At 43.1% G+C, this 15,779-nt stretch overlaps 1 protein-coding gene across 1 annotated transcript; it reads left to right on the top strand.

The window, feature by feature from the left end:
• Positions 1-11,501: 11,501 nt before the first annotated feature.
• LOC135171769 (uncharacterized) lies at positions 11,502-14,492 on the top strand. Its single transcript, XM_064138343.1, has 3 exons — positions 11,502-13,906; positions 14,199-14,280; positions 14,400-14,492. Exons 1-3 carry the CDS (start codon positions 11,697-11,699, stop codon positions 14,490-14,492), a joined length of 2,385 nt encoding a protein of 794 aa, XP_063994413.1. The 5' UTR covers positions 11,502-11,696.
• The last annotated feature ends 1,287 nt before the right edge of the window (positions 14,493-15,779 follow it).

The raw sequence follows: 15,779 nt of genomic DNA on the forward strand, positions 1-15,779 counted from the left end.
AGAAAAAAACTATACAACTACAAAAAGGAACTCCTAGCGATAATATTCGCTATTAGGCAATTCCGACCATATTTATACGGAAGAAAATTCACCCTGATAACCGATCACCAACCACTAGTGTGGCTGAGGTCAACAAAAGACCCAGGGGCCCAATTACGTCGTTGGGCAAATGAATTAGAAGAATACGATTATGAAATCAAATATAAACCGGGAAAGTTAAATTTAAACGCGGACGCGCTATCGCGAAACCCGATACCTGAGGAGACAGAAGAAGTCACTCAGGAGAAAACCGTCGCAGTCATAGCCGGAATGAACGCGCATATTTGGGACGTAGAGGTCGGGGACGCGATATGGTACACTATCAGACCAAGTGGCCAAAGAATAGGACCATGTGTGATCGAAGAAATATGGTCAGATCACAAAGTACTGATCATGCGCGGCGATAGACCAGATATCGCTCGGGGGGAAAACATTGTTGCAGTGAATACTCCCCCGACAGATTGGAACACAAGCGAGACCGGGATTGAAGCGGTCTCAGCTTACGTCGACATAAAGGTTGGTGATATGGTATGGCACAAGAAATTCTCACCATATCACACGGTGGGACCACACGAAGTTATCGCACTCCTTTCGCCCGACGTAATTAAAGTCAGAACAGGGAATGTCGATACACACGTGTCAAAATGCCGAGTCGTCTCAGTAAACGAAGAACCATATAAGGGTCCTAGAACGACTTCACACGGAAGCCAAGACGCCGGTCAACCAATAGAAACCCAAGAAAACCGCCCGACAAAAAGGAAGCGAGGACGCCCACGAAAAATTCCTGTTAAATCAGGGATACGAAAACGGCCCTCGAAATTACCAGCAGGTAAAAGAAAAAGAGGACGACCGCGAAAAATCCGACTCGAAGAAATATCTTGTTGGAGGTTTAGGAAATAATGAGAGCAGAAACAATCACTCCAATAAATGATAAATATATTTAAGATTATTAATATAATATCGGATTATGTATCGAGCACGTTATCACATTTATCTATACATTCGCCATGTTGTATCAACCAGGCCGACAAACCGCGTAACGGTAGGACATAGATTTAATTCGTTGTGCGTAAAATCGATTACCGATAAAGGTCGGTAATTAGGCTGTCTTTGACACCATATAACGACACCTCCCCTTCAAAGCAGACTGCGGTAATACGATTCCTGTAACATACAACTTGATTAAACAATTTCAATGCCCAACAACGTTAAACAGTTTAAATGACTTGAATACGTCAATCCCTTGGTAAGAATGTCAGCCGGCATCTGATCTGTCGACATATATTCCAATGACAAGGAACCGTTATCTAAATTCTTCCTGACGAAATTGTGACGAACGTCCATATGCTTTGACCTAGAGTGCGTCGTAGAACCCTTGATTCTGCTTTGAGCACTCTGTGAATCATTCCAAAGTCTGATCTGATCACATTGTAGGCCGATGGATTGCATCCAGTTTCGAAGGTAGAGTGCTTCTCGTGTAGCTTCCGAAATCGCCATCAGTTCTGCGTCCGTTGTGGATAACGCAACGGTACGTTGCTTTCTGGCCTCCCAACTAATCGGACTCGATGCGTAAATAAAAGCATATCCCGAAAAAGATCGACGATCCATACGATTAGCTGCCCAATCTGCGTCAACGAAGCCATGAAGCTCCTGATCGCTCTTGACGTAACAAATTTGGTAGTCCTTGGTACCCTTGAGATACCTTAGAACTCGTTTCGCAGCTTTCCAATGCGTTTGATTATAACATGAATTAAACTGGCTTAGGAAACTCACCGCGAAAGCGATATCTGGTCGTGTCGAGATAGCTAGGTATAGTAACCCTCCGATCAGACTCTGGTACGGCAACTCTGTCATCAACTGTTCATCAAGTACATCAGGCCGCGTTAAAACGCAACCAGTTTCAATTGGAGTATTGGTGGGTTTACAATCAACCATACCAAATCTCTCCAGTAGTTTGTCCACATAATCACCTTGCGATAAACTGACACAGTGATTTTTATTATCTTGATGAAACTCGATCCCCAAACACTTATTGACTCTACCTAGGTCTTTCATTCGGAAACATCGTGATAATTCCGTCTTGATATGCTGAATCCACCCTAAATTATCTGAAGCGATCAGTATGTCGTCAACCTAAATTGTAACCAACAGTAAGCCCTTCACGTTATTGAGGTAGAAGAGACACGGGTCACACGGTGACGAACTTAGTTCCATCCCTAGCAAAACATCCCTCAGACGCCGATACCATTGACGACCTGACTGCTTCAGTCCATAGAGTGCTTTTTCCAATAAACAAACACAATCCTCTTTAACACTCAATGCCTGTCGCCACTGTTTAGCTATTTGAATTATTTTCTCGTTTGTAACCACCTTTTTATTAAGACCAACTGGTTTACCAACGACTATTTTTTCAACTACCTCCCTTAGCTGTACAGGAGTGTCCATGTAGACCGTCTCTTCAAGACGACCATTTAAATATGCAGTAACAACATCCATTTGATGCATCTCCAAATCTTTTTCCGCTGCTAGAGCTGCCATGAGACGAATAGAAGTAGCCTTCACTACCGGAGAATATGTCTCCGTGAAATCTAAACCAGGAAGTTGTGAGCACCCTTTCGCTACCAAACGAACTTTCTTCTTTTCTCTCTCCCCATCCTGTTTGGTGCGAAACACCAATCGATTTTTTATGATTTTACGATTGGCAGGACGATCGACAAGCTTCCATGTCTCATTAAAAATTAGCGACAAGAACTCATCTTCCAACGCTGCCTGCCACGAAACTGCGTCATCCGACTTCACTGCTTCTTCCCAGGTCTCGGGCTCTGATAATACTGAATAATTAACAAACTCGTCGGTATTAGTTTCATTTATTGGTGCTGCTGAATCGTCGTCGAAAACTCCATCGACGATATCACCTGGTACTTGCAAATCCTCAGCTTCTCCTTCATCCTCCTCGTAATGAGAATACACTTTTCTGGGTCTTCCTACTAAACCAGTACGTTGAACTCTTGGTCTACCCGGTTTACGACGAGATGAAGCACTCGGAATTCTCTGTCGAGGGCTCGCAACTCTGTCGTGTGGATTATTCTTTTGCTCCAAAATAGAAGTTACTTTAACCGTTGATGTATCCATAGGTAAATTCTCGATCTCATTCTTCTGCTCGTTATAAAAATCCTGGAAAAAATCTGAAAAATAGAACGTATCCATAAATTTAACGTCTCGACTCACAATTAATTTGCGGCTCCTTGGATTCCATAGGCGATACGCTTTAGATACCGTTGAATAGCCGACGAAAACGCACTCTTCGGCTCGGGAATCAAATTTTCCCTTCTGTGTTTTGTCCAGTACAAAAGCTTTGCATCCGAAAACCCTAAAATGCGCGATAGTAGGTTTCTTCTTTTTCCACATTCCGTAAGACGTCTCTCCTTTCAACGATCTGCTTACACAACGATTTCTAATATAAGCTGCGGTATTAACAGCTTCAGCCCAAAAAATCGGCGACATCCTCCCCTGTCGCAATAAACATCGTGCCATCTCAACAAGGGTACGGTTCATTCTCTCAGCAACACCATTTTGTTCCGGTGTACGTGGTACTGTCAAACGTCGCTGAATTCCATGTTCATCCAAGTATTTATCGAAAGCTCCGTTACAGTACTCTCTTCCGTTATCCGATTGTAAAAATTTGATCTTCTTTCCAGTTTCATTCTCTACTCTTGCTTTATATCTTTTGAAACTTTCTAACACTTCCGACTTCTCCTTCAAAAAATCTACCGTGATCCACCTAGATTTATCGTCTACGTAAACTGCGAAATATCTAGCCCCGGAAATGGAGGCACATCTCATCGGACCGCAAATATCCGTATGCACGATCTCTAAAACATCTCTCGTGCGAACATTCTCAGTCGACGAAAAAGGTAAACGTGTTAACTTCTCACTAGCACAAACCTCGCAACTTTCCATCTCATCTCCACCGTTGAAGTTCAAACCGTGAACAATGTTTTCCTTTACCATCTTCTTCATATCACCCACGTTCAAATGTCCAAGTCGATAATGCCATAATTCCATCGATCCTTCAGGTTTCCAAGTATCAGTCACATCGGCCCCACCAACAGTCTCAACTTCATCTTCAACATAATATAAATTTCCTCTTCTTTCTGCTACAATAAGGGTCCTTCCATTTCTGTCTTTTACTTTTGCCTCATTTTTTCTAAAAATGACTTCGCAATCCCTATCAGTGATTTTGGAAACTGACAGCAAATTAGTTCTTAAATCTTCAACATGATACACCTTCTCTAATTTAATTCTCTGATCGTTATTGCCATTGTTTACTATCATTTTCACTTCTCCTACACCGCTGATATTCGTAATATCATTATTGGCTAAGTTTAAATGTTTGTTCACAGTAGAATATGAATCAAAAATGTTTTTGGATGATACCATATGAGATGTACACCCACTATCCAAGCACCAGTAATTTTTCACGCTGTTAGGTTGAGTGTAGAAGGCAATTTCTTCAATCAAATCCGCATGACTGCCCGTCCCAGAACAATTTTCCCTTCTCTGCTCCTCTTCCACTATTTGTCTTGCTGAATGGCGTGACTGTTGGACCGACTGTGACTGTGGAAACCTGGAATAACAAAAACGAGCTCTATGGCCAAGTTTTCCACAAATAAAGCAACCATTGACTGAGTTCGACCCACCTGATACCTGGCTCTGCGGTTGTGACCGCCTAAAAATCTGTTGCTGTCCTCCTCTATCTTGACCAGTTTGCTGTCCTCCTCTATTTTGACCTCGATAATGTCGGAAAACCGATCCTCTTCGTGAGTTTCGCGCCCCTCTGGCGAACATAACATCCTGCGTTTCCTCCTCTCCTGTGATGTATTTCCTCGACTCGTAGTCCTCTTGGATTTTGATTTTTACCACCTCCGGCGACGGTATTTCATCCCTCGTTGTCATTGCCCGACGAAAAGAATCGAATGACATCGGTAAACTCCATAGCATCAAAAATGTAACTAAATCGTTATCTACTTGCATCCCAATTTCGCTTAATTTATCTACAGTGTCTATAAAACCGTCCAGATGCTTTCTCAGATCTTCACCTTCTTTCATTTTTTGTGACACTAACTGCATTAACAACAACCCTTTTCGGGCCGGTCTGCTTGATTGAAACTCGTCCTTGAGTTTAAGCCACGCTTCTCTGGCCGTTATACACTTTTTCACGTGTTTTAATACCGCTTTGTCTATACTTAGAATAATTTCCGAAAATGCCTTTTCATCTGCTATAGTCCAGGTGGCGAATGATGGTTCAGTCTCTGCTGGTCGACCTCTGGATCCATTCACATAACTCCATAATTCACACTTAATTAGTGTTGCCTTCATTTGCAACTCCCATGTATCGTAATTGTCTTTCGTTAATTTTTCAAATTTTCTCGTAGTGCTCGACATCTTAATTGAAATGATTTCCCTCTTCGGTACGCCAAAAAAACAAAAAAAAATGTATCGTTAACGGTTTTCCCGTGATACGAAATCACACCACGCTGCTCACTTTTACAAGTCGTCTTTTAAACACTAACAACTCGTTTTTCTGGGCCCATAACCTGTTGGAGGTTTAGGAAATAATGAGAGCAGAAACAATCACTCCAATAAATGATAAATATATTTAAGATTATTAATATAATATCGGATTATATATCGAGCACGTTATCACATTTATCTATACATTCGCCATGTTGTATCAACCAGGCCGACAAACCGCGTAACGATAGGACATAGATTTAATTCGTTGTGCGTAAAATCGATTACCGATAAAGGTCGGTAATTAGGCTGTCGTTGACACCATATAACGACATATCTACAGAAGAGGAAAATATTGCAAAACGCCCAAAAAGAAACAGGCAACCTCCTCAGCCAAATGAAGAACCGGAAACAGAAAGAGAGAGCTCTAACCCCGGAAGCGAACCCGGAAGTATATTCGACCCCACACAAGAGCCAATACCAACGTCAGATGAAGATATGGGTCGACAAAACTACCAAGAAGATAACGCAACAGCTGACGAGGGAAACGAGACGACACTCGACAACCGAAACGAGATCGACAATAGTCAAGACAGAGAACCACTGGATGACGCAAATTACGATGCATGGGTGCCGCCGACGGACGCTGATAACAGCGAGGGAGAAGACCCCCCTTTCGTCGACAACGAAGAGCCACCAGAGTATCAACTTTCTGAAGAAGAAGACAACGAGAATGTCCGACACTCTCGAATGCACGTGACGGAAGAAAAACAAAACTTCGCATTTTTTCTCCCAGCATCCGGAGAGCCAGATAACGCATGCCTTAGGGTATTAATCGAAAAGGAATGGATACAGGCGGAAGAACTGACGTCACAACGGTGTCAAACGGGAGAGGTAATTAAAATAAGGAAATCCGACAAATGGGGATTTGGCCTGGTCATTAAAGATGACTCAGAGGCAGAAGTCCTCGAGGATAACATTGAACGAACCCTAGAAATATGTCTCGAACTAATAACAGCCGAAAATATAGAAATAATAAGAATGGCACACGACTATGATTGCCTATCGGGACGATCACGAAGAACAATCAGAACGACCCTGAAGGAAAAATTACGCGGAACCAACATACAAGTAATATTATGCGCAAGATTACTCGAAGTACCGACTACGGAAGATCGCATTTCCATCGTTGAAGAAAAACATACATCAACGATAGGAGGACATAAAGGTATCACCAAAACCCTACACGGAGTGAAACTCCTATACTATTGGAAAAACATGTCCCAAACGGTCCGAGAATACGTGAACCTCTGCCAAACCTGCCAACGCAAGAAACTAACGAGGGAGAAGGCCCGCCACCCCATGATCATTACTGATACACCAATCGACGCGTTCGAGAAGGTGTCTATGGACATCTATGAGCCCTCCGGCAGGAGCTACAGGGGATATGCATACCTATTGACAATGCAGGATTGTCTAACGAAATACGCCTTAGCCGTGCCATTGAGAACGGAACGAGCGGAAGACGTAGCACGGGCTCTCGCACGCAGATTAATATGTACATTCGGCGCGCCACAGGCCCTCTTGTCGGACAGAGGCACAAATTTTACAAATCAGATCACCGCGGAATTTCGTAAATTATTTAGAATTCGCCACTGTCTGACTACCGCGTACCACCCCCAATCAAACGGATCCCTCGAACGCAGTCACCATGTCCTAACCGAATTTCTGAAAACCCAAATTGGAGATAGCGGAGACTGGGACAAATGGATAGATATGGCGATGTTTGCGTATAATACGAGCATACACGAAAGCACGGCATTCACCCCTCACGAGCTAGTTTTCGGAGTAAAACCACGCGTACCCTCAGCAAGGTCGATCGAGGGAATCGGAGGCAAACCCTATCGCGTATTATTCCAAGAATTAACCGAAGGACTAAAAAGAGTACGCGAACAAGCCCGGATAAACCTCATTAAATCGAAACAAAGATCAAAAAAATATTATGACCGAAAAGTGAGGGAAATACCGCTTCAAGTAGGAGAATATGTTTGGCTCTTAAAAGAGCCCAGAACCGGAAAAAGGGACGATGATTGGAAAGGACCATACCGTATTCTAGAAATTTTAGATCACAACAACGTGAATATCCAAATGGAAAAAAAATCAAAAATTGTACACCGCGACAAACTAAAGAAAGCGCGTCTCAGGGAAACCGAAAACCGCCCCGATAACCGAAATTAGAAAAAAAAAACGAAACGACGAAATATTACCCGTTGTTCGAAAATTTCCGGTATAAAAAAAAGGGGGATATAAAATAAAATAATAACTCACCAAAATTGAAGAAGGGGCATCATCTAATTTGGCAGCAGTTGACTCCGGAAACCGAACTGGAGACGAGCTGGATGGGGAAAGAAAAAAAAACAACAATGAAATTTTTAGAAAATAAAAAAAACATATATTAAAATATTTTTAGAAAAAAATTAAAGAAAAAAATAAATCCTGGACGCAGTAAAACCGGGTACGATGGCCGCATCAGGAGAAAAGAGGATTCCCTCAGCCTTAGACACCGCGAAGACGATCCTAGAAAAAAAAAACAAAGTATAAAAGATTGGCAAAAACGAGGATCATGATCAGGAGAGACAAATAAAAAAGGAAAATAAACACATACAAAAGCATCCCCACGAACATACTCGAAGAAAGCAAACCAGTCGTACTCGTCGACAATCTCCTCCCCGAGAGTAGGATCCCCGGACAAATATCGTAGATATTCCAGAGGATCATCCCCGTATTGATACATACGGGGAGCCTAAGAAAAAAATATATCACAAATTTAGCATCAGCCAAGAAAAAAAAGGAGGATAACTCACCACCGGGCAAGGACCCTCAATAAAGAGACGGGGGAGACAAAAATCACCCGATAACCATAGGCGCAGATTATTTTGTCGCCGAACCTCACGAGTAATCCCCATCCTGAGGATACTCTCCACACGATCCCAACAAGCATCGTAGAGAAGGTTAAACAGGAGACACGGGGCAGAATGGGAGAACAGAGGGACGCGATAGTAATCCTCCACCGTCAGGGTAAGCCAGAGTTCAGTAACCTCTTGCACGGTTTCCCAGGGAAAGGACTCCTGAACAACAAAGGGGAATATATATTAAACATAAAAAAAAAAGAGAAAAAAAAAAACTTACCAAAGATACCGGGAGAACTACGTCAAAATCCCCAACCTCAAAACCTGGAATCCAGAAAGGATGGCCCGTCATCTCAGTAGAATGTCGCTGGCTATTGAGGAGATCGATCAACCCCAACCCAAAATATTGGCCAGACCGGATGGCGGGGAGAGTAAGAGCTACGCGGTACTCAAAAATTTCCCGTGGAACCCAAGAGGGAAGAGGCTCTAATAACAACTCGGGGAAATCATAAAATCGCGAACCACCACGAATCAGGGACCCAACGAAGGGAACTGTCTCTATAAGATCCTCCAACACCCGCACAATCGGATCGCCAGCGGATAACACCATTATATAACAATAAAACAAACCACAAACGAACGACGTAACAGACGGACAACGACTGAATGACCACACGTCAACGAAGAACAAAAAGGGAGAAGAAAAGGAAAGATTCCTAGAAAAGAGATTATAAACACCCCACACAGCATAGAGGGTAATGATAAAAAAAAAAAAAGGGGGATCAACTGACCAACTATGGAGCAACACCTGAGTCAGACGGAATCACCGACGACTGTCGGGATTCTGGGAGACGACGTCCGGATCCACGACGACGTCCGGATCCTCGTCGACGACCGGAACCTCGAGGACGCCCGGCACCTGGGCGAGATCAGGACAAATGGATAATCGACTTATCCAGTCCCCGGGCGTGAATCGACGGGACCGACGAGCCGTCTGTCGACCCGATCCATACCCCGATTCGGGGCGAATCCCTAAGAAAACAAAAAAATAAATTAAAAACGAAGGGGAATAAATTATCGTGAGTGATAAATTAAACAAAATTTGACGAGATAATTAATGGTAAAAAGAGTAAATATTTGAGACTTGTCCAGTTTTTTTGCACTGGACTGGCAATATAAAACAAAAATTTTTTAACGAACAATTCAAACGGCATTTGAACACAAAAATCACTCTTTTACATTTGTTATCCCACGAGAAAGTGATAAACAATGAATACTCACTCACGACCCAACTGAGCCCCAGTGTTTAATTTAGAAAAAAAAAACCACCAATTATCGTTTCTTTTTACTTTCAACAAATAAAATAACAAGAAAAATCATCAGTAAGGAAATAAGGGATTGAATGCCAGAAACTCTTCGACTTCGTTGCTCGCAATAACAAAAATAATAATAATAAAAAAAAATCAGATTTATTTCTTTCTCAACTAAGCGGAAGAGAACCCCGGTCCATAAAGCCTTCCCCAAGAAGCACCACTGGAGGAGGAAGAAGCGGGTGACGTAGGCCGTCCCCCTCCTTCCCGCGCTCCCATACTCACGACGCTCCCACTTGAAGGAAGAAGCGGGTGACGTAGGCCGTCCCCCTCCTTCCCGCGGTCCCCTACTCGACACGCTCCCGCTTAAAGAAAGAAGTGGATGACGTAGCGCCCCCCCCGCAGTCCCCTGTTCGCCAGTCTTATTATAAATGGACCCCTCAATTCCCCCAAAAATTAGAGCCGCCCCTTTTTAACCACAATCGGAAATCAACATTGAGCATATATCACCGTAAATACGTTTAATGTTAAATTGACCCGTCCTAATAATTAATAACTAGAAAAAAAAAGGGGAAAATAAACTCACAAAAAAAAATTTTTTGTTAATCATAAATCTACCAGGCTTGGATATAGCCAAATCAAAATATTTAAATTATTACGCCATAAATAGACGAGCCAATTTATCACAAAAAAAAAAACATTTTTCTTTTTCTCTCAAATACCCCACGGCCAAAATTATATATATTTAATGCAATTTAATAATCAAAAAAAAAAGGACTTACCGGTAAAAGCACCGCCGGTGGAAATAGGCTCATCCCCATTTGGTGATCGGGACACCTTGCTTAGTAATCCGTGCTGAGACATCCTTCACCAATCGAAAGAAAAAAATCCTCACAAAAATATTTATACACGCACTCACAAAAATATTTAGATACGCATTCACAAAAATATTTATAAAAACTTCAATGTTCGTCAAGTGTCAGCAAGCGACTGGTGACACACGCCCCGCAATTGCGACCCGATAATCCGACACCCCCCCACCGGAAGAGCATACTCTTGGGCACCAAGAAAGACGTCGGGCGGCGACCGATATCGATACCGAGAAAAATTACCAATCAATCTCGGAGGCGCACCAACGACGATTATTTAAATTTCGAAATTCCCTAGGGACACCCTCGTTCATTGTAAATTTACACTAATTTGTAAAACATTAATCTATTTAGAATTGTGAATTAGGGTAGCGAGAAGATGAATGGAATTGGGCCCAGAAATGATAATACGGATGATTATCGGGTGCTGAGAGAAATTTTACGGTTTTGGGGTAAAGGTTATACATTGATGCATGAAAAAAATATTGCGTATTTTACTGGAATGTAATTCCAGAAATTAGAGGGAATAAAGAGATGGGGTGAATATATGCGCGGGATGTTAGAAATTTTTTTTATTTACTTTGGTGATTACGGAGATATCTGAGACTCATTTTTAAAAAAAAATATAGCGGTTTTGGGAACATTAATTACCACTCTCAGGGTATTTTTAATGGATCAATAGTTCTAGTAACTATTGCACTTGAAAATTTGGTCACCTGAACTTGTTAAAATTTTAAAAAAATTAAAATTTATCAAAAAAAAGAAAATACTTACGTCATTGAATTGAGAATAATAAATTATAGTTTTTGGGATAATGAAATAATTATTTCGAACTGATCACAGCTCCTTTAGTTGTAAAATGTTATACAAATATGTTACCAGGAAATTTAATAGAGGATCCCGCATAATCCCTACCTCTGTCAGGAATATATTTTAATGTTTTCACATTTCGCCCGAAAAATATTCTTATTTCTGACTGATGAACTGTAGAGTACAATCAGCCAGGAATAAGAAGGGGAGTGAAGGACGAAACGTAAACAACAAAATAGCCGTGTATGATTGGATGTTTCAGGCTCGCAGGGAGCCCGGAAACTCCAGGCGTGGAAATCACACGATTAGAGGGAGGAAACGGAATCCTAACCACTAAATATGCGAACCTGCGAATCTATCACACGGTGTGGAATATGATTACACATATCGACATAACAAAATTCCTAGAGAAAAAACAAATCCTCACACGACACTGGTTGGGAATGAAAGGGATCTGTACCCAACTACGAGGCAATTGTAATTTTGAAGACCAATTAGACCAGGTAATTAATCGGCTCGATATATTAGACGGTACTCATCGACACATGAGAGAATTGTTAGCAGAAACACCGGAGAGATCGAAACGAGCGGTCCTCGGATTTGTCGGGAAAATAAGCAAGATTCTTTTCGGGACAATGGACGAAGATGACGCGGACTATTACGACCAATACATAGAATCCCTACAGAACACAACTAGGGAAACCCTAGCCCTTCTGGCGAATCAAACGCACATTATTCGATCCGAATTCGAATCAATCCACCAAACTATTCAAGGTCTAACTAAAGAAATTAAGACCTTGAACGCGACAGTCTACGTAGCCATCGGAAACATCCTCGAACGTATCGACACTATAGGGATTAATGGGAAAATGGCGAGCCTTATATCAGCTTTCGATGCGGAACTGAGCGAATATGAGCTCGACACCCAAATGCTGATTAACGCCATCCTATTCGCGAAAAGAGGACAATTGCACCCGTCAATTATGTCGCCAGAAAATATCCTGGACGCGGCTAACGAAGTAATTCAACATAATCGGGGGGCCGAGTTCCCGGTCCCCCTAGAAATCCCATATATCACCGAATTATTAAAACTCGCGGATCTGACGGCCTATTTTCATAAGGAAAAGGTCGTATTCGTCATCACGATACCGATACTTGAGCTAACAAAATATATCGCGTATAGACACTTGACATTGCCGACAAAAATTAACAATACCTCAACGTCTCTAGTGGCCTTTATAACGCCAAGTTATCCCTACACCGCTATTTCGGAGGAAGCCAATACGTATCTCAAGCTTGACAGTGAAGACATCAACCACTGTAAAACGGGAATGATCGGCCTTATATGCAAGACCGCACGACCCCTATACGAGGTCAATGGGAACAAGGATTGTGAGGTACAAATGATCTCCAATCCCCGTTTTTCGAGCTCCGAAATATGCGATGTACGGGTAAAATCAATGGACCGAACATATTGGGCCCGAATAGGAAATTCCAACACATGGGTTTTTTCCGTCGTCACGGAAGACGAAATACGGGTAAAATGCACAAGACGCGAACCCGCCACGATCATCATTACGGGAACCGGAACAGTCACCCTAGCGCCGGACTGCGAGATTCGATCGCGATCCGTCACCCCCACCCCATTCCAAGAACTGACGTCGAAGTTCGACCTAAAATTCGTGGACCGAGCCATCTTCGACATCCCGACCCTACTAAACAAGACAATACGCGGACTCGGACGGAACAATTTGACGGAAATCTTAGGCGATATAGGCCTACTACAAACGGTACAGGTTGGACAGAACGACGAGGACAGCGTCACAAGGGACAGTCTCGGGCTGCAAGTCATTATCGATAAAGCGCGAGCGCTGTCCAGACAAGGTGATACAAACAGAAGACTGAGGAGGGTTGAACACGGGTTAGGATACGCGGGGATTTCGCTAGGAATTCTTGGGGTGATTACCGCGGCATGTTGGAAATTCTCCCTATGGTCGAAGGTCGCGACGCTATGTGGGGGAGTTGGGGTTTGTTCAGGTACTCGAAGCAGGGAGAACGAGCCCCACCGACCGAGAACCAGGACCCCATCGCCGCAGGCGCCACCACGACGATCACGCGCGAGAAAAACAAACCAAGAAGTACACCTTCCGATGAAGACGCTCGCTCGAGGAGTACGACCGGGGCCTACAGCCACCATCACGGAGATTGTGGAGCTGGACGAACACTTGGAGCCTGTCGAACCAAGTCGCCCAGTCGAGACAGCCGCCCCCCTCACCACTCAGCTTGCGCTGATTCCCCAAAATCGAGTCACGCACACCCAACAATATCAGGCCCTTCCGATGATCAGCGGGCCGCCGGAACGAACAGGAGCCCAGGGTTGGCAGATCGTCAGCCCATACTGGAACGGGGAGATGTCTTACTCCAGACCACCCCTCCAACACTACGTGGGAGGATGGTAACCAGCAGAACCAACCTCGAAAGCACCTATCAACGACCTCGCTAACTTGTTCTTACGCTTATCCGAAAGGAGTTAAATACTGTTCTTGATAAGGATTTTAGCAATAAGAAAAACTGTAAGGGTCCGGTCGATAGGGATAGTTTTAAATTTGCTCATATAGCAGGGATTTTGGCCCTTATGGCAGGGAAGTTGATAGCCCTTTTGGCATAAGCCGAGGCCCTTAAGGCACAGACTATATTAAAATTCGTTTCTCTTAGTTTAGTACTATTGCCACCTGATTGTGAACCAGGGTAGCAATAGTTTTATCAGGGGAGTGTGACGTATTGGCCTCCGCCAATGCGTCGTGTTTGAAAATCGATGCCCAGACATTGGTCAGCAGTCCCACGGTGTCTTGGAGACGCTGTGGTCAGCTGCCCCAGTGTTTGGAGGATCGGTTTACTCCCTGCAACGCCATTTGGACAAAGGACTGAACAATCCAACGGATGTTTAGACCATTGTCATCACCCAAGTGACGTCACAGCAGGGATCAAATCAAGCAGTTTCAGGGCTTTTGGCACGTCCAGTATACTGTGTGACTGTATGAGTCTTGCGTCAATGATGACACAAGACAATATTGGTGCAAAAAGCCGTGGAACTGCTTAGATCAGCGATTTGGACTTGGAGGAGATTTAGAGACTCGCAGAGAGCACAGATACCTTCCAGCAGCAGACCAGACAGGGTCTTCCACTGCTCGTAACCGCGCTCCAAGTCCAACTCATAAACACCTAATAACGCGATACCGACCCACTCGCGCAAGGAGTGTATACCATTAAGATCAAATATATATATATATACATTTAATACATTCCGCGAGTGAGATTATTAAGTGTTGTTCCCAACCCGTCACCAAGACACCCCTCCTAGAAGAGTGAACCCGAAGGGCTCACCGAGATCTAGCCGGACGGGGCACGACGGCCCGGCAGAAGGGGACAAGACACAGGAGTGTCCCATCACCATCAGTCCCAAGAGGGGATATACATATATACACCAGCTACTAGCAACCGCTAGTAGCATCCAGAAATATATATATAACCCCTTAGTGAGTACACTGGGAAGTAATTGAGTATCAGCTTGTCTATCCAAAGCACCAAAAGAGGGGGTAGCCAAACACCAAACGTCACACATTCATTTTTTGTTTTTTTTTTGTTATTTTTAACATTATTATAAGTTTTTAACATTTTTTTATATAATAACTAACTAAATTTAAAGTATTTAAGTTTCAAGTATGCAAAAGAATCCATTCGCTCAGCCATTTAATTTACAATACTGGTGAGGCGCTTTAATATATAGATATGAAAACCTGAAAGAGAGAAATAAAGTTAAAAATATTGATTATTAATTCAATTTCAAGGAAATGGGGCAATTGAGACTTACTTGGATTTAGGAAAATATGAAAAATATGCTATGATATCAGAGAGGGTAGGAACTAATAAAAGCAAGACTCAGTATTTTATCCACAATTCAAATAAAACACTGAGCCTTTGCCAAACATGCCTTGACCTGCTCCAGGAGGAGGTGGAGGACCTCGACGATCATTCCTGGATTGAAAATATTGTGATTTCCAATAGCTGAAGGAGAAAGGTTATTACAATTAACAAGCAGGCAACAGATATTACATAAATCATGTAGCCGGGAAAAATGAATGTGTGTGCCTGTGTGTGTGTGTAAACACCACTTACGCCGCATCCCGCTTCTCCTTTTTTTTCCTTCTCGATTCTTCCTCTCTGGTCCCCTGCTTCCTCGCCCTGCCGCTTGTCCTCTTCCTCGACCTGCTCCTTGTTCTCTTCCTCGTCCTGCCCATTGATCTCTTGCTCGTCCGATCTCTTGTTGT

The sequence above is a fragment of the Diachasmimorpha longicaudata genome, unplaced genomic scaffold (genome assembly GCF_034640455.1).
Source record: "Diachasmimorpha longicaudata isolate KC_UGA_2023 unplaced genomic scaffold, iyDiaLong2 ctg00000101.1, whole genome shotgun sequence".
Lineage (NCBI taxonomy): Eukaryota > Metazoa > Arthropoda > Insecta > Hymenoptera > Braconidae > Diachasmimorpha > Diachasmimorpha longicaudata.